The sequence below is a fragment of the Parus major genome, chromosome 1 (assembly GCF_001522545.3).
Source record: "Parus major isolate Abel chromosome 1, Parus_major1.1, whole genome shotgun sequence".
Classification (NCBI taxonomy): domain Eukaryota; kingdom Metazoa; phylum Chordata; class Aves; order Passeriformes; family Paridae; genus Parus; species Parus major.
Window position 1 is genome coordinate 85884122 of NC_031768.1, and position 17519 is coordinate 85901640.

The window sequence follows — 17519 nt, forward strand, 5'->3', positions numbered from 1 at the left end:
GAAGACAGAAGACTGCTGGAAACAGGAATTCACCAGAGATGTCTTGTAGGATCTAGAGATGGCCATATGAGGGCACAGTAAAGCAGGCAGAGCACAAAGCATGCTTTGCTGTGGCAGAGATCAGTCTCCCTCTCCTCAGCATAACGGTTTCCATCAGAAATAACAACTCCAGCCTCCAAAAAATGTTGGTGTGAACAAACCCTGCCCATTTTGTGAAAGCTCTTCCACCTACTCCCAGCCACATAGCAGGCTCATTGTGCCTAAATGACTTACTCAGAAGCAGAGAATAACAGAATTGTAGAATAGTCTGGATGGAAGGGATCTTAAAGGTCATCTGTTTCAACCCTCTTGCAATGAGCCGAGGGGACATCTTCAACTAGATCAGATTGCTCAGAACCTTGCCCAATTTGACCTTGAATGTTTCCAGAAATGAAGCATCCATCACCTCTTGTGATGTTGTTTCAGTGTTCCACCATCCTCATTGTAAAAAACTTCTTCCTTATACATAGTCTGAATCAATCATCTTTTAGTTTAAAACCATTGCCCCTTGTCCTACTGCAACAGGTCCTGTTAAAGGGTTTGTCCCCATCTTTCTTGGGCTTGCCCTTGGTGAAGCTATGCTGGCTGTTCTGAATCACCTCCCTGTCCTCCACATGCTTTAGCACAGCATCTAGGAGGGTTTGTTCCATGATCTTCTGGGAAAAGAGCTGAGGCTGACAGATTGGTGATTCCTGGGGACCTCCCTTCCACTCTTCTTAAAAATTAGTAGAAAAAGCATTTTTAAGACCTTCCTAAGCACAGGACCATCTTTCCTTTTAGTCACTGGGACAGCAAGATCTGTGAGCAGCCCTCAAGCAAAAAGCACCAAGGTAAACAAACCTACCAAGCTTGAAGAAGGGAGCTCTGACTGCCCCTTCCACCGTGATGGGCACGTTCCCCAGGACACTCTTTGCTGGTACTATGATGTAAATGAGGCCACCCCAGAGGCAGGAAATGGATTGTTTCTGGCAGGCAACATCACAGGTGCGTATTACCACTGGTGCCCGTTTCAGCTCCTTGGCTTTAGAGAGGTCATCTGTGTGACACCCAACCTGCACCTGGCAAGCAGAAATGTAGGAACAGCTGGTCAAAGGCGTGCCAGTGTGACCTGGCAGACTGACCTCAACACCCACTGAGCTCTCCACTGCAGCACTGTCCCTGCAGAGCACATACATAGAAGCAGCCATCTGACTTCAGCCTAGTTCCAGTTTTCATCCTGTGGTGACCAGAGGTAGTAAATATAGAAGAAAAAAAAAAAAAAAAGTTCATGCTGTCCCTGGGAGCTCTACTCCCAGTATTCCTGGCCCAACTGCATCCTTCACCAGCATGTCAGAGTACTGCAGTGACTTCTTCCACTGCACTGCACTTGCACTGATCATTCCTCCACCCCTCCCCAGCATCAGAGTCACTTCCTATAACATGATTAACATGATTTGGAGAGATATGGTCATGACTGGCTTCTTTTATTGTGCCTCTTCCTTAGAGTTCTTATAGTAGAACAGACAGCACGTGGCTGCAGGATCAGACAGAAGCATCAGGGTTAACTTTGCATTTCAGCTGCAGGGAGGTCACTGCAAAAAATATCCAAGCAGGTAAGCATTTGCTTCTGTTGTATTTTGCAGAGAACAGGATCCCAAGTAACAGTGCCTATCTCATCTGGACTCATATACACAAGCAGTAGTGACAGCACTGCCAAAAGAATTTATGAGAGATCTGGAGAGATGGAATCAAGTTTGGTTCACAGAAGGGCCCAAGTACTTGGACCTGAAAATCACCTTGATCAGGTTTTTTTGCACCACAGCAGAACAAAAACCAACAGCCCTCAAGCAGCAGCCACAGTCAATTATCCCACCAGCACACAGAATGGGAGGAATGCAAAAGAAAAGTGTGAGGACACAAGGTGAAGAAATGATGACAAAGCATTTAAAGTGCCACAGGGTGGCAGCAGTAGGAAAGGGCAGTAGGAAAGGTAGAACAAGCCATCAAGGAGAAAACCCTTCCCTGCGCTATTTTTGAGTGCTCACCCGACAAATACACCGGTGTCAGCCAAGCAGAGAGAGTTTACCTTCAGACCAGCACCGACCACCAGACAAGGGCACATTATTACTGCTGTGTGCCCTTCAGGGAGGTAGAGCCCTGTGCTCCTCCAGGCTGTCTTTCCTAAAATGTAAGAGAACACAGTCCTGAACAGTCAAGCACTTCTTTGTCCAGACCATTACAGGTCCTGAAGATTTCAAGTTGCAGTAGGAGAATAATCTTCCATCCTTTCCTTTTCCCCTGCTCTACACTCACAGAACCATCTCACATTTACCCACCTTGTCAGAAATACAGTTTCAAAGAGCAAAATCATGAAATCATCACACCGTTAGCAAGCAAGCCCATCCAGATTCACACTTCTGGAAACACCAAGCTTAAATGTGCTTAGTAGTATCTCCTAAAAATGAGAAGAAAAAAAAAAAAAAAAAAGAAGCCAAAACCCCCAACACCTCCTATGGTCAGATCCTCTTATCCTAAAGACCTCGTAAGAGGTGCCAGCTACAGTGGGATTACACGATTGAAGCTGTAATGGTCATAAAACATTTCCCAAATAATAGACTGACAGCGGCATCGCATTTTTCCTTAGTGTCTGGTCCAGCAAAAACCGAAGCCTACAGGAATTGTCATTTCTAGCTGACTGAAATGATGAGAAAGCCTCAAGAAACCGTTCTGTGCTAGGTGTACCTGTAAGATGGGTACGTACCACTACAATTCAGCATGTTTCTAAACAGTCTTCCCATAGAAATGCAAGTCTCCTCAGCATAAATCTCTTTAAATACTTGCAACTTACAGAATTTACAGTGCAAAACTGATCCATCTCTGCTTTATTGATCAGGCAGACTCCACTCCCTAATTCTGACATAAAGTTTACTTAGGTGTATTTCAATCCAAACACCAGAAGTCCTAGAAAGAGCTGAACTGTGATTAAGCACACAACTTACAACCTTTCCTGTCATCCAAGAAAGCAGAACCAGTTTTGTCAAGGAAAACCTAATCCAGGGAAAAACACAGGGAAAAATAAGAGTATATCACAGTATGTTACCAGTTCATCTCAGTTTTGCTGAATTTGCACCAAAGGCAGTTTTGAAATGATGCTCAGGGTTTGCTAGCTCTTCTTTATTTTTTGTTTATGTGAAATGACACAAATTCTGAGTATTTTCTGCTTTTGTCTTGATTCATTAGTGCTAAAACCAGTAAGAAGTTATTCTACAACTTTTCTCTCTGCACAGCCACTGCACTCAGACCTTGCCATTCCAGAACAGCCTCTTTTATCTCATTAGAGCAATTTGGAAACAACTCCTCTAAATCATATGCTAAGACCAAAAAAACTGTCCAGGGGATAAAAGTTACTAATGGAATTTAACCCCGAGTTAAAAATATCAGTTGTGAGCAGGATTCTCAGCAAGTTGGTACAGATACAAGACCTAAGCTTAGACAAATAATTTATGGTGTATTTACCCAATACTTTGACTTCAGTGGTGGTGTCAGCCCAAGAAGTTCTCACTATACTTCCAGCTTCTCATTTTCACCCTCAAAATCAGATCTTCCCTCCATTGTGCTGATACACAAGCTGTGGGACTGTGCTATAACTCAGGCTGAAATTACCTAGATAACAAATAAACCTTTCATTTCTAACTCCCACCTCTTTGTAGGATGATTCCATAGACAGCTGTATCAGAACAACTATGGGAACAGCAACCTGCAGTGTAGAGTTCAGGGTTTCTCAAAGAAGCTTTCTTGCCAAAATCATTGTGCCAAGCAAGTGTCCTGTGGTACCACAAGTTGGGGGTTCTTCCCCTGACAGTGCCTGCACACCAAGAGGGAGGAAGCAGGATTTCCACGGGGCGTTTCAGGTGCTGAGGTCAGAGCTCGCCACAAAAGGAGCCTGTCTGCCACTGCACTGAGCTCAGTCTCCTCTCAAACCCATGGTGAAATTGCACATCCATTTGCGCCCATGTTCAGGCACACAGACACAGGCACACTGAGGGCAGGGCACCCCACTGATCCCAGCAACAGGATGGCTTGAGAGGAAGCAAGATAACTGCTCACCTGGGTTTGTGCCGTCGATTTCCACAGTGACAGGGAGGCCACAGACCCCAGCAGCAGATTTCTGCACGAGGGCCGCACTGTCTGTCATGGTGAGGGACAGCTCGGTCGCCATGCAGAGAAGCACTGCCTCTTTGGAGTTGCTCTTGACCGGGCAGTGCCTGCTGACCTGCGGGATCCCAGTCCTCTTGAGCACTTTGGTCAGGATGCGGTGGAGCGAGGCGTATGCCGGGCAGTCGTGGGCTGGGATGTGCAGGAAGGCAGCGCAGTCCTGCGCCAGAGGGTGCAGCCAGCCCTTCAGGGGCTCCGTGAGCTCCTGGTGCCCCTGCAGCTGGGTGCTGAAGAGCAGGAGCGCCCTGCGGAAGTGGTAGTGCTCCCCTGGCCCCACAGGCAGGTACTTGGCTGCCTGGCCGCTCTGCCCCAGGATGCTCAGCCCAAAGCGATTCAGGATCCTGTTGCCAGGATATTCTGCCACAGCAGCTTTTCCACAGTTCTGGGAAGCCCAGTACCAGGCCTGGCCCCCCACCAGCAGGCCGCCTCCCTCTGCAACGAAAGCGTGGATTCTCTCGGCTTCTCTGCCACCGTAAGAGGTGCAGCAGTACACGCTGATGTCACCTGCCAGCTGTGACAGCTGCGACTTCACCTCTGCCTGAGACAGGAGGCTACACAGCTTCTTCAGGCTGGGATCCACCCCCACTAGCCCCTTCCTCCCGGCATCCAGCCAGGAGACAGCATTGAGCAGGAACCTGGCCAGCTTTGGGGAGAAGAGTTGGCTCTCGTGGGTTGCCACCACCACACGGCCACGGCCGTAGCGTGCGGCAGCCAAGAGGCAGCGCTGGGAGCTGTCCAGGCACAGCGGGAAGGAGAGGGCTCCGTGCACCAGCAAGGTGGAGGGCATGCCCCCCGTCACCAAATCCAGCTCCGACACACCGCGCAGGAGAAATTCGGCATCAAGGCTCAGGTTGGCCTGGTGCCTGCAGAACCAAGAGAGGTCCAGGTTAGCCCCCAGCCAGAATCCTTGGTGCAAAATGACTGGTGTCATAGCTGAAACTTAAGGAGTTCTTTTCTTGATTTCACAGAATATTCTGAGCTGGAAGGATCACTGAGTCCAGCTCTTAAGCAAGTGGCCCATACAGGGATCAAACCCACCTCCTTGATACTATTAGTAGCACCACCATGTTCTAACCAACTGAGCTATTCTCAGTGGACATCCTTGCCTCTTCTTTCTCCTTCATCCCAGGACATCATGCTGTCAGTTCTCTCATTTAAAAAAAAAAATAAAAAAAATCCATCAATGCCTCATTTCTCTCCTTTTAAAGCCTCAGTTTTTACAGCCAAGCAAATCTGTATGAATCTCAGCCCTCATTAAGAAAATGGAATGGTCAAAAGGAAGCTTCCTAGGTCAAAAGAAAACTTCTAGACCTCTGTCTTTGAAGAGTGACTTGAAAACCTAAATACATTGCAGAAACTCAAAAATCAGACCCTTCATAGTTTCTTAAACTGTAGATTTAAACTGCACATAGTGTGGGAATTGGCATATCTCCTTTAAGAGAAACTTTCTCTATTTGCCACACCCTAGCCTTTAGAAAATAAGCCCAAAACATTCCTGTGCCTTTCTCTAAGCTCTGCCACTGTTGAGAACTGAAGAAAGGAGTGCTAGGACAGAGGGGGCTACACGGACAGGCAGACACACAGCTAGACAAATAGCGAGTGACTGGAAGTTGAATTAGAGCCTTAACACATACACCTCACATTACCTCACATTGTTGGTCTCCACAATAAAAAGAGATTAGGCTGTGCAAGGCTCTCTTATCTCTGCTATTTCCATGTAACTCCTATATGTCACTGTGGAGAAAGACATGCTGAATTACTCTCATTTGGTTTGTGTATACTTTCCTCTAGTTCTGCCAAATAGTTTTCCCCCAACACCTGTGAAGGATCTGTTGTTAAATGGCCATTGCTGCCAACTCAGTGAGAAAAAATGATGCTGCCCTTCTTCACCCCTGTATGACAGGAATTTAATCTGCAGCTCTTCTTTGGTTATTACTTTACTGAGATCCTTTGTCACACAGAGCATGTGCCCAGGCATATGGCACTGTCCCTGTCTCAGACTGAAGCCTAATTCTCTGCACACAAATCTGGCAGGAAGATCCAGATGTAGAATTGTGTTACACAGAAATTTGAGATCTAAATTTCTCTGCGGCTCTGGATTCAAACAAAATCCCCATAAAAACAACCTAAGTAAGTTGTAATCCACCCTGAGTTACCATTTGAAGTCTTGTTAATTGTGATGTGATTTTTCTCTTCTGAATTCCCCACCCTCTCCCCTCTTCTATGCCCTGTGCATGGAGCAGTGGGAACATGCCTGTGCAGTGCAGAAGGTAACAAGAAGCAACCAGCAAATTTTAATTAGGCAACCTGATTTGTTAGCTGTGCCCTAAGCATTTCACTGAATTAAACAGCAGAGGTCTCTACTACCTTTACTGGAAAACAAACAAGAAGTATCAAATTCATTAATTGTTTGAAAATATTAGACCTTTAGCATTCTATATCCACAAGGAAAAAGCTGTGAAGAAAAGCCTTGCAGGGAATTTTACTATAATTGCTGTGGCTGTCACTACAGAGAAATGAAGCTGCCACACAGAGGAAGTGCAGCAGCACTAATGCTCCTTGGAGAACCTGCTGTGCCTTATGTAACTTAGCAGAAAGTGGCAGGAGAAAGAGCCTGGTATAGCCACTGGCAAGGGGAGGAAGACAGCAGGGCACCATCCAGGACTCCAATGCCTGGTCAGTTGTGCAATATGAGTCATAACAGCCCTGAGTTTTACACCTGATAATCTAGAACACAAAGAGCCAGGATGGAATCCCAAACAAATGGGGAGCACTGAGATTACTTGTCCACCGCCTGTCTCAGAAGCTGAGAAGGGAGGAGGCACCCAGCCTCAAATCTGGCCAGCTCCAGGGGTTTACCCACAGAAGCAAATTCCTGCAAGGAACAGGCTAAACAGGTTTAGCAGCTGTCAGCCAGAGCCCGGCCCAGAGAGCTGCTTCATCTCCAACCTGGTTTTCAGCTGTGGGAAAGTTGCCCTGAATGTAGAGATGTGTGGGGAGAGGGAGAGGAGTTTCTGTTTTGCTGCATTTCACTCAGGTACAGTTGATCAGGCATGCTGCTCTAAAATATGGCTCCTCTCATTTCCTTCTCTTGGAATGGATTCCCTGGGCCTGGTCCTGCTGCACTGGAAGCAGTTGAAGACAGCATTCTATCGAATTGCAAAAAATGGGAATGGTCCTCTTCAAATTGGAACGAAACAATTCCATCCTGCTTATTAAAGAACCATCCCCATCACCCTCACCTCTCACCTCCCAAATCTTCTATAAACAACTCACCCACATAACCTGATTGGTGGTTTAAAGAGAGGGTAAGTCAGGTACTCACAGGACAACTAAAGGGATCTTGGGAATCTTCTTGGCGACTTTGAAGATGCCTTTTTCCACTGTGTTTCCTGTGAAGTACACGCCAGCCACAATGGTCACCTGGTTCCCAGGGAATTCAAACAGCACCTTCTCCTTGCCGTGTCGACTTGCCCAATACCAGGCTTGGCCTCCAACAAGAAGCCCTCCACCCCCTTTGACAAAGTCAACGACACCTTTGGCCTGGGAGCTGTCATAGGCATCCATACAGAACACCCCCATGGATGGGCTGGGCTCTGCCCCCACCTGCACTCGGGTGCCAGCCCCAAGCAGCACCTGGGACAGGGAATCCAGACGAGGATGAACCCCAACCAGGGCCTGCGGGCAAGGCTTGAGCCACTCCACGGCATTTCTGAGGAACTGAGAGAACTTGGGGCCCTTCAGGATTCCTTCATGGGAAACAACCACCATCCGGCCCTTCCCATACTGTGAAACAGCAATCAGGACCTGCTTCTTAGCGCTCAGGAGCACAGGGTAGGCATCTTCTCCAACAAGGAGCAGCTCACAGGGAACAAAACCTCCAGTGAAGTCCCATGTCCCAACACCATCCACTAACAGCTCATAAGTGGCGCAGGGTTTCATCTCCAGGACACTCCTGTGTGGTGGAGAGAACAACATCCATACAGGACAGTTCAGCAGTAAGGAACAGCTGTAACAACCCCAAAGAGCAATTTTTTGTTGTTGTCTAGCAGGAACTCCAAACAAAGAGGACCCATATTTGTGGATACAGCTTTTTTTGGGATTTGGTTGGTTTGTTGCATTGGTTATTTGTTTCCTTGTTTAGCTTTGTTATCACACTATTTAAATAGAAGTGACAAGTATACCATGATTATGGAGACAAAGTGACTGTTTCAACAAATTCTCCTATACACCATGGAAGAAAAGAGGGAAATAAAGGTATTCACTTTCCCATTAACAATTTATTTGAAGAGGGAGAGTGCCAGAGGCTCCAGGAAGTCTACTAGGAACTTGTATGGTAGAGGTGGTTTACACAGCAACAGCCAGAAAATTAAAAGACTGTATCAACACAATGTCCACATTTTAGCTCCTAATTGGATATGTACAGAGCTACATGCTGTTGCTGCAACATGGTATTCCAAAGTTGCACTTTTCTACCTCCATTTAGGCACTATATGCCTGTGCTTAGTATTAGGAGGTGCTGTGAGGAAGAGTCAGCAAAAATGATGGAGATGACCAGCTTCCCTGCAATAACTGTCAATTTGAAGCACACAGTACCCAGGAGAGCATGTCTGGGCACAGGAGATTCATGCCCTACTTCCCTGATCCAAAATGTTTTACAATCACAATCTCAATAAAATAATTTCCCTTTCCCATAGCATTGTTTTGTCTGTTTTCCCACCCATGAAGTAAAGAGTGTACCGACCTTGACTGCCAAGCCCTTTGAGGTCTGTGAGTGACACGTGCTCTGTCTCCGTTAAGGCTCCCTCGGTTTGAAAGCTTGGCTCATCTTTTCCCCAAAGCTGTCTTCTGCTGAGCTGGGGCAGCTGTGGCTGTGCAAACAGGAAGGCTTTGAGGTATGAGAGTATGACCCAGTCCCACCCAGTTTATGTAATTCAGGATTCGGAAGATTTACTTTGAGCACAACACCTACAGCAAGGGAAGGAGCTGCTCTGAAGGGGCGTGGACCTTCCCTTGGCAGCATTCCACACCAACACCAGGCTTCACAAACACTTCATATCTGGCTACCCTGAAAGCAAACCCTTGTCATCCAAACACAGGAAAATGGCAAGTCCAGGAGAAGACCAGATGATCTACAATGACAGTATTGCTTATCCTCTCTGGTCATGCCTGGAAGCTGTGTTTTCCACCAAAACTGTCATGGCACTCCACTATTGTTTTGTGTATGATTCAAGAGTCAAAGCTGCTGATTAACATAGGTTAAAACCTATGCTGACCAGTAACCTAGTGCTTGATTGCTGGCTTAGTCTGAATCCCAGCTTTGTGTCCCTGGGTTTGAAGAAGCCCTACATGTAAAGGCAAACACAAGATCTAAGTGTTTTAGGGTGTTTTACTACAAATCATGCACCAAAGTCGTAACACAATCTTGGAAGATACTGAAGGGTTTTTTGATGGTTTCTGTGGATTTGATATTAATGTACCTATACCAACACACTAACCATGGTGCAGGGGAGAGGAGAAGCAGGTAGATAGTTTCAGCAACTCATATTAAATGATAGAATCACAGAACTACTGAATGGTTTGTGTTGGAAGGGACTTTAAAGGACATGTAGTTTCAAACCTTTTGCCACGGATAGGGACTCCTTCCACTAGACCAGGCACTCAAAGCTCCATTCAACCTGGCCTTGAACTCTTCCAGGGATGGTGCATCCACAGCTTCTCTGGGCAACCTCTGCCAGTGTCTTACCATCCCTCAGTAGACGATTTCTTCCTAACATCTAATCTAAACCTGCCCTCTTTCAAGCCATTACCCCTTGTCCTGAAACTACATGCCCTCACAAGAAGTCCCTCTCCAGCTCTCCTGTAGCCCCCTTTAGGTACTTGGAAGGGGGTCCAAGGTGGCCCTGGAGCCTTCTCCAAGCTGAACAACCCGAGTTCTCTCGGCCTGTCTCCATAGGAGAGGTGCTCCAGCCCTCTAACCATCTTGGTGGCCTCCTCTTGACTTGCTCTAAGAGATCTGTGTTTTCCTTGTACTAGGAACCCCAGAGCTGGATCCATCACTCCAGGTAGGGTCTCACAAGAGCAGAGGGGTAGAATCTCCTCTCTTGCCCTGCTGTTCATGCTGCTTTGGATGCAGCTCAGGGCAAGGTTGGTTTTCTAGGCTGTGAATGTACATTGCCAGGTCATGTCGAACTTCTGGTCAAACCAACACCCTCAAGTCCTCCTTGGCAGGGCTGCTCTCAATTAATTTGCCACTCAGCCTGTATTTGTGCTTGTATTTGGGATTGTTCCTCAGTTATTCTACATGGGGACAAACATAGGACTAGGTTTGATTTAAGATCAGCAAACTTCTTACCCCCATCTTTCTTCTTATCACTGGACCTGAAAACTAACATCCTACACTCAACCTAGGAACATTCCTGCTCCCTGGCATTTATCCAGAACAAGGTGTGGCTGTTTTGGAAAGAATTTTAACTCTCTTGACTGAAAGCAGTTGTGACCATGTAAGAGAATTTCCAATTCCTATGTAATAATATTTTTTCCATTTCAATTGTATTAAGCATTTCAAAGTGGAGAGAAAAAGTGCAATCATTAGATCCCGAGCACACGCAACTATAAATGATCTCCTCTTTCTAGAGAGAGAAGGGAGAAAACTCAGCAGGAACAGAGAACATACATGTCTAACAAGAATTGAAGGAAGCTGCAGAAGACTCAGCTGGCTGTTTCTCACATCAATTAGGAGGAAACAACCAGTAGAAGGAAGAGGAAGATCTTGGCTCCTAGCTGCCTTCCCTCCTAGCGTGGAAGTAAAAATTCTCCATGACAGCATCTCAAGACAAAGATTCTTGTCTTGAGAAGACAAGACAAAGAATTACGTGTCTTCCTTCCTGCCCCTTCTACCTCTCACCTCCAGGGAGTTCCTACTCCCTGCAGAGCTGAGAATACTGTGAGAGTAGGTATTGAAGCAGACATTTATAAACCCTGCCAAATAACTAAATCTATCCTAGTCTTTCTTCTGTCTTTGGAAAAGGGACAAAAATGTGATGGGAAGGTAATTTGGTTTTATTAAATGCAGACTTAAAGATCCATCATCTACTGTCCAAAAGCCATCACACACAGGCAAAAGAGTTATGATTCTAAGGAAAGAATACCCTTTGCTACACTCAGGAAGAGTATCTTTGAGACAGAGGACCTGGGCAATCTCTGAGGGTGAATACGGGAACAGATTTTCTGTGTTAAGTGGTCAGTCACTTTCGGATGAGTCTTTAAGGTCCCTACAAAACATGGGAGGACCTCCATGAGTAAAAACCATGGGACTGTGCAGTATCTATGAGATATAGAAACAAAGAGGCAAGGCAGGCACTGAGATGCCTCACCTGTTAAGAACACAGGCAGCCTAAGTGAGTAAGACACATCATTTCTTGTGATTTGGCTGTTTTTCTTCATTAGGGTGGGTCCATGGGTTTCCCAGTCTTTCCTCTCTTTCAGATTTGCAATCTAGCTGTCTACACAGTAACTAAGAATCAAGAATGCTGCAAAGTCTGTAAGCAGTAAGGAATTGGTGGATTCTTGCTTCTTCCCATGTTTACCAACAAACTGAGCAAAGAGAGGAATGCTGACGTTTGGCATTTACTGAAGTGACAAAAATACTTATTTCCATTCTCTGTTCATCAGCAACAATATTTTAAACTGAAAGAGGGTAGATTTGGATTTTGTAGATTTGGCTAAAAAGAAGAAATTTTTTATGGTAACAGTGGCAAGACACTGTAATAGTCCTAATATTTAATCTGATCTTCCTCTGGCACATCCAGGGAAAAGGGATGGAGAAGTGAGAAGAAGCCAAGCAGGAAAGCTTGCATGGGAAACAAAAAATTAGGAAAAAAATACATTAAGAAAACCTTTCCAGAATTGCATAATAAAAGTTTAAAAAAATGAAGTTAAATACATCTAAGGGAAAGAGAGCCAAAGAAAAAGTAGATTAGGTTGCAAATTAATGAGAACTCTAAAATTAGATCAAGATAGCAATTACCAAAGGAAGCTACAGTAGGTATTTATTAATTTTTAACAATGACAGTCCTAAGAGTGATTAGGAAACAGACTGAAATTGATAAAGCCTTAAAAAAAAAAAAAAATTAGTAAAAGTGCAACAGAATCAATCAGGAAATTACCATGTGTAATTACTGTTACTGGCACTATTTTCATGTGGCATTTCACAGCAATAGTGATAATTAATTAGTGAATAATTATAAAACATTACAATTACCAAACCTAGTAAAACGTTGCAGTGGTTTAAGGAAAAAAACAACATGAATTGCCCATTCTTTCTGGTGGTGCTACCATGCACACATTAGGGTACACTCACTGGTCAATGGGATGCAAAAAAATAGAAAATCTGAATGTCTAAACATACATTTGTCCACTAATCTTAATTACTTTCAAGGCAAGGAAAGAACAAAATTAAACCAATTGATGAAACATGATCAGGTATTTTAAAATTAATTTTGCATTTGAAAAAATAAATAACATCTCAATTAAAATATATTTTACTAAATTTCTATGAGTTGAAAGTTAGCTAATGAGCTATAATTGGTAAAGACAGGGATACACTGAAACAGAAGAGATGTCTATACAAACAAGTGCTGTTTAGTCTTTTTGAAAATGTATACCTGGGATCTAAGAAGGACACATAAATGAAATCACCAAATAATAGAAATCAATGTACAGAAGCACAGAAGAAACCATAACCTTATTAGAGAACCATTTTTAAAAAATGAGATCTCGCCTAATTTTAAGTCCTACAGCTTGTAATTTTAGGAAAGCATTGACATCTGTTGGTGAACAGGGAGCTGAGCAGCACAGAAATTCCTGGGAAATGGGAGACACAGGGCCCTTTTCCAGTCTGGAGCTGGAATGGTTGAGTATCATTCGCAGGCCTGCTGTGTAACAGCTCAGATCACTCCCCTGTAAATGCTGCTCGGTTTTAAAGCAGGGGATGAGTGAGCACCACTGCCTTCATTTGAAAAGGAGCAGAAAAGAGCTCTGATGGTCTTTGTGTATGGGCCATGCCAATGAACTGCAGTCCACAGTGATGTGGTCATAAATATGGAAAGACAACAACTTCCTCCCTCCCAGACGAAAAGGATAGCACAGAACTTGATTTGATATATCCTGTTGGGGAGCAAGGAAAAGCAGGGATACCAGGACAGCTCAGTGATGCTGAGACTGAAGAACAGGCAGGGCAAAACTCGGGTGATGGGCAACTTAATAATCTATCACTAATATGTCACATAAAATATGAGTGTAGGGTCAGACTGATGAAGGTTTGTGCCCTACTGTGGACCTCAATGGCAGCACTGCTTATTGCAACAAAAAAATGTGCAATTCCATAAACTGAGCATTGCATCCTCCTTACCGCCATTATTTTTTGTAATGCAGCAAGCAGAAATAATTAAAGCTGTCCCTGATCTATTAAGTCACGTTCTTTTCCAGCTCAGTATAAATGTGATACACCACAGATGAGCATCTGGAGTTTCCTTCGGATTTCAACAGTAACCAAACAATCCCTCAGAAGAAATGTATGCCAAGTTAAAAAAAAAAAAAAAAACCTAAAAAGTTTTCTTAACCCTTTGTTACAATCAATCAATGTTTTAAAGCCTTATTTCAAATAACTTGGGTGCACAAATTATCGCTGTTGCCCATGGTGTATGATGTATATTTTTGTTTTAGTTTTCCCAGGAAGGTCTTCACCACACTCAAGCCACACTAAGTTGGATTTTGTGTTCCCTGGCACCTGGCATCAGGGTGACCCTGCTGATGTCTGGCTGTCTGTCCACCTGCCAGGTGGTGGCCAGTGCCAGTCAACACAGAGTGCTGTGGCTTCTGCCTTTATTCCTTTCTTACACCCCATGCTCAGCCCTTTCAAGCCAATTAAGCATGAACCCAGTGCTCTTGATGAGCATGGTTTCAGTTCCTGTTCCAATCACAAATGAATAGTCAGGGTCATTCCTTTTTTGGTTACTCTGTTTGCTGTTATCTCGAAATGTCATCTTTGACCTTGTACAGACATGCATTCCTCACTCCTTTCCCCAGTTCCTGGGAGTCTGCGCTGCCAGCATGATCAACACAGCTGGCAAGTGAACTTCCAGGCCACACCGTGTCATGGTGGGGCTTTGGTCAACCCACACAGTGCAGTGACTCCAGCCATGGCATACCTGGGAAGCCAACCATTTGACAGCATCCCAAAGATCCTCCCTTCCTGATGGGCTTTCAGCCACCTCGAGTCCTACTCTTGCCTGTGTAGGACCTGTTGATAAAGCTATATTTGAGCTGTGTTGGTCTATGCCATCTTTTATAAGTCCAAGCCTTGTAATCTTTAGCAAGTCCTTACATAAACCTATTCCTAAATCTAGCATGTTGCTGACCAGCTTTAGGTTGGCTTCACGTCCTGGGAGGCTGTTCCAGACTCTTGCTGGAATTTGTTGTTTTTTCAGGACATTTTACTGCTCAGAATGCTCTCTGCTGCCTTAGGCAATCACCTCACTTGTCTGTCGCTCTGCCTGAAAGCTATTGCCAAAATTTTCATCTTCTCTTCACCTAAGCCTACCCATCAAGTTCCAAAATCTTTCCTTTGTGTCTGTAACATATCTTCTGAGAACAGGCCTGGCATGAGGCGCCTTTACAATGCTGTGGTACTATCAGCAGGCCTTAGAAGAGGCTTAAGAAAGAGACTGTCTGGACCTGCCTTCCCTCCATCCATACCCTACTGAAAGCATTATGGCATTGACATCACCCCAGACACTCACTGTCATTTTGTTCCTCTGCCCCTTTTCCATAAAGCCCTGTACACACAGCCCTTCAGGGAGGCCCTCACACAGTATCTATACAGTCTTTGAAAAAGTTACTAAGGAACGTAACTCACAGTGCTCAGTTTAAATTGCTTATGTAAGGGCTTGAACTGCTACGCTGAAAACTAGGGGATGACTGGAAATATGAGCTGTGTAACATCTGTAAATGATCTCCACTGAAAGATCTCCTTTCCTTTCTACTACTTATCACTTTATTAAACTTGGTTTAGGCATGTTTGGCAGTTGTAGATAATTTGGCACCAATTACACATTCTGCAATTTTTAAATGCGGGATTATGAAGTAGAAAACACATGGCTGAAAAAGTACCAGTCCTAAACAGAAACTTCATTGCCAAACATAAGACACAATGACCTGCAAAGATTTATTTTAAACCAACATATAGTTGGTTTATTATTAGAAAATTTAAATGAAAAAAAAGATGTCAGATGAATTGAGGGTGTAGGAGAACTTGTGTGCTAATGCTGACTGGAGATTGTAAATTTAGCACCCTACAGACTCATTAGATGAAGAATTATCTCCAGTGTTTTTGCTGTGCCTCCCCCAACAAGACCTGCTAGACCCGCTGGACCAGAACCAACTTAGATGCTTCTCTCTGTGTTCCTCGGTGTATCAAGGTCTAGAGTCTATGCACAGAACCAGCTTTGTACCTCCTACAGATGTAATCTGCAATCAAATAACTCATCCATGTTAAATTGCAAATCGAGAGCAGCTAGAAGCTTCTAGACCAAATGCACACAGAAACCACAATTCTCTCCTTCTCTGCTTTCTCCCTTCTTACTCAGTTTGAAAGTAAACTGAAGTGGACGTTTGCGTGGGGTTGAAAAGCATGTTTTTTCTCAGGGGAAACCTGCAGATTTTGCAGTTTACACCCAGCTGCCAGAGTAACTACGGGTTCTTTCAGTCGCTTTTGCCACTCCTTTCCTTTGGCAGCGGCAGAGCCCACCTCAGTCTTCTGCAGTCGTTGTGCAGCAGGCACAGACACAGATTTACGCTGGCACAGAGCAGCTCCGGTCAGGTCAGATGCAGCCTGTACCCTCACAGACCAAGCTCCCACTCCAGGGATTTGCATTACAAGTGCCGCTAGACGGCAATGCGGCTTGGAAAGGCAGCTCCGGGACGCTGCGCGCCCGCCCGCGAGCCTCCTTTCCCCTTCAGCCACCGCTTTTGTTACTGAAGGCTCAAGCACCACGCCGCACAGCAAGCATCAAGCGCAGCGGGGGCAGCAGCAGCGGGGACAGCAACAGCAGCAGCAGCAGCGAGAGGCTCCGCGCCGCTCTCCCCGCCCGGCTCCCGCTGCCCGGCGCTGCTCGGGAGCCGCGGGCGGGGAGCAGCGGGCGGAGCCGCGCTGCGCCAGCTCCGCGCCCAGCACCCACCGGGAAAGCCGAGGGAGCGGGCGGGAAGGAAAGTTCAAGAACAGCCGGGAAAGGTGCCGCCCTATGCGAGGAGTGGGCAAAGCTGCGGCGCCGCGGGGCGGGGGTTCAAGGCTTGCAGTGGAAGGTTGAGTCTATTTAACACTTTCGCTTTCCTTATTTGCGCCGAAGGTGATGGTTACGGCTCTACCCCGATTTTACATAATTGGATTTTGCAAATGATTTGGCCAAATGTACCCTACCATCCGTGAGGCATGTACAGATACTGAGTAGCCCAGAATTATCCCTGCATATTTGTACTAATGTTCTTCGTATTAAGAGGGAGCGCTATTTCTATCTGTGCATCCCCAAATATTGCAGCAGCAGGTTGACGCACAAATCGATACTACTTTATCCGGATGGATACAGGTGGGCATGCCACAGATCTTTCACTCTGTGCCCTAAGCATGTCTTTACTTTTCCTGGTCCTGGGTAAGAAATGGTTCTCAAGCACACGGTTCCCAATGGGACCGCAACCAAGGGATGCTCGAGCTCCCCAGGCTGCGCGCTCGCTGTGGCCACGGTGCTTCTGTGCCCACTTGTACTACCTTTCCCGGGACCACCCAGTACGGCGCGAAGGTGGGCAAAAACAATATAAGCCCTGCATCTGTCCAGGGTGGCTGTAACTGAAGGATCAGACGGGTTACTTTTATTACAAGTGGAGCTTCCAGTAAAGCTTCCCCAAGGCAGGACGCAGCAGCTCCTCCTCGCTGCTGGGCCGGGCTCCCCTGCATCACCAGCGAGAAGTGGGCGCACCTGCCCTGAAAGCTCGGCGCTATAAAAGCGCGCCCTCCCTGCTGTCATAAATAAGCTCTTCTTCCTCCTCCTCTTCTCCTTCGCCCCCACCTCCCCGGAGCGTAACGCGGCCAGGCGGCTGCTGCCTTACCCCCGCCGTCCTCTCCGCCCCCGGGGTCGACGCGCACTTTCACCCCGGCCCCTGGCACGGCCTGGCGCTTTGCGGCAGCCCGGCGGCCGCTCTAGAAACTTCTCGGTCCCTCCCTCTCCCCTCCC

The 17519-nt window shown here is 46.0% G+C and overlaps 1 protein-coding gene across 4 annotated transcripts in view; it reads right to left on the reverse strand.

Annotated features, from left to right (window-relative positions):
- The window catches only part of LOC107200563 (TRPM8 channel-associated factor 2), a 23455-nt gene extending 5972 nt beyond the window's left edge, over positions 1-17483 (reverse strand). The window contains exons 1-7 of one of the 4 annotated variants that reach the window (XM_033516710.1): positions 9206-10162; positions 8978-9104; positions 7559-8188; positions 4126-5096; positions 3719-3883; positions 2105-2199; positions 884-1097 (exon numbers count right to left, since the gene is read on the reverse strand). In XM_033516710.1, the coding sequence (XP_033372601.1) occupies positions 884-1097; positions 2105-2199; positions 3719-3883; positions 4126-5096; positions 7559-8175 (2062 nt within the window). In that variant the 5' untranslated portion in view covers positions 8176-8188; positions 8978-9104; positions 9206-10162. Of the gene's footprint in view, positions 1-883; positions 1098-2104; positions 2200-3718; positions 3884-4125; positions 5097-5271; positions 5381-5879; positions 5968-7558; positions 8189-8977; positions 9105-9205; positions 10163-17394 lie in introns of those variants that run through there. The other 3 variants (XM_015619243.3, XM_015619246.3, XM_033516709.1) reach the window with 3 other exon arrangements.
- Positions 17484-17519: the final 36 nt, after the last annotated feature.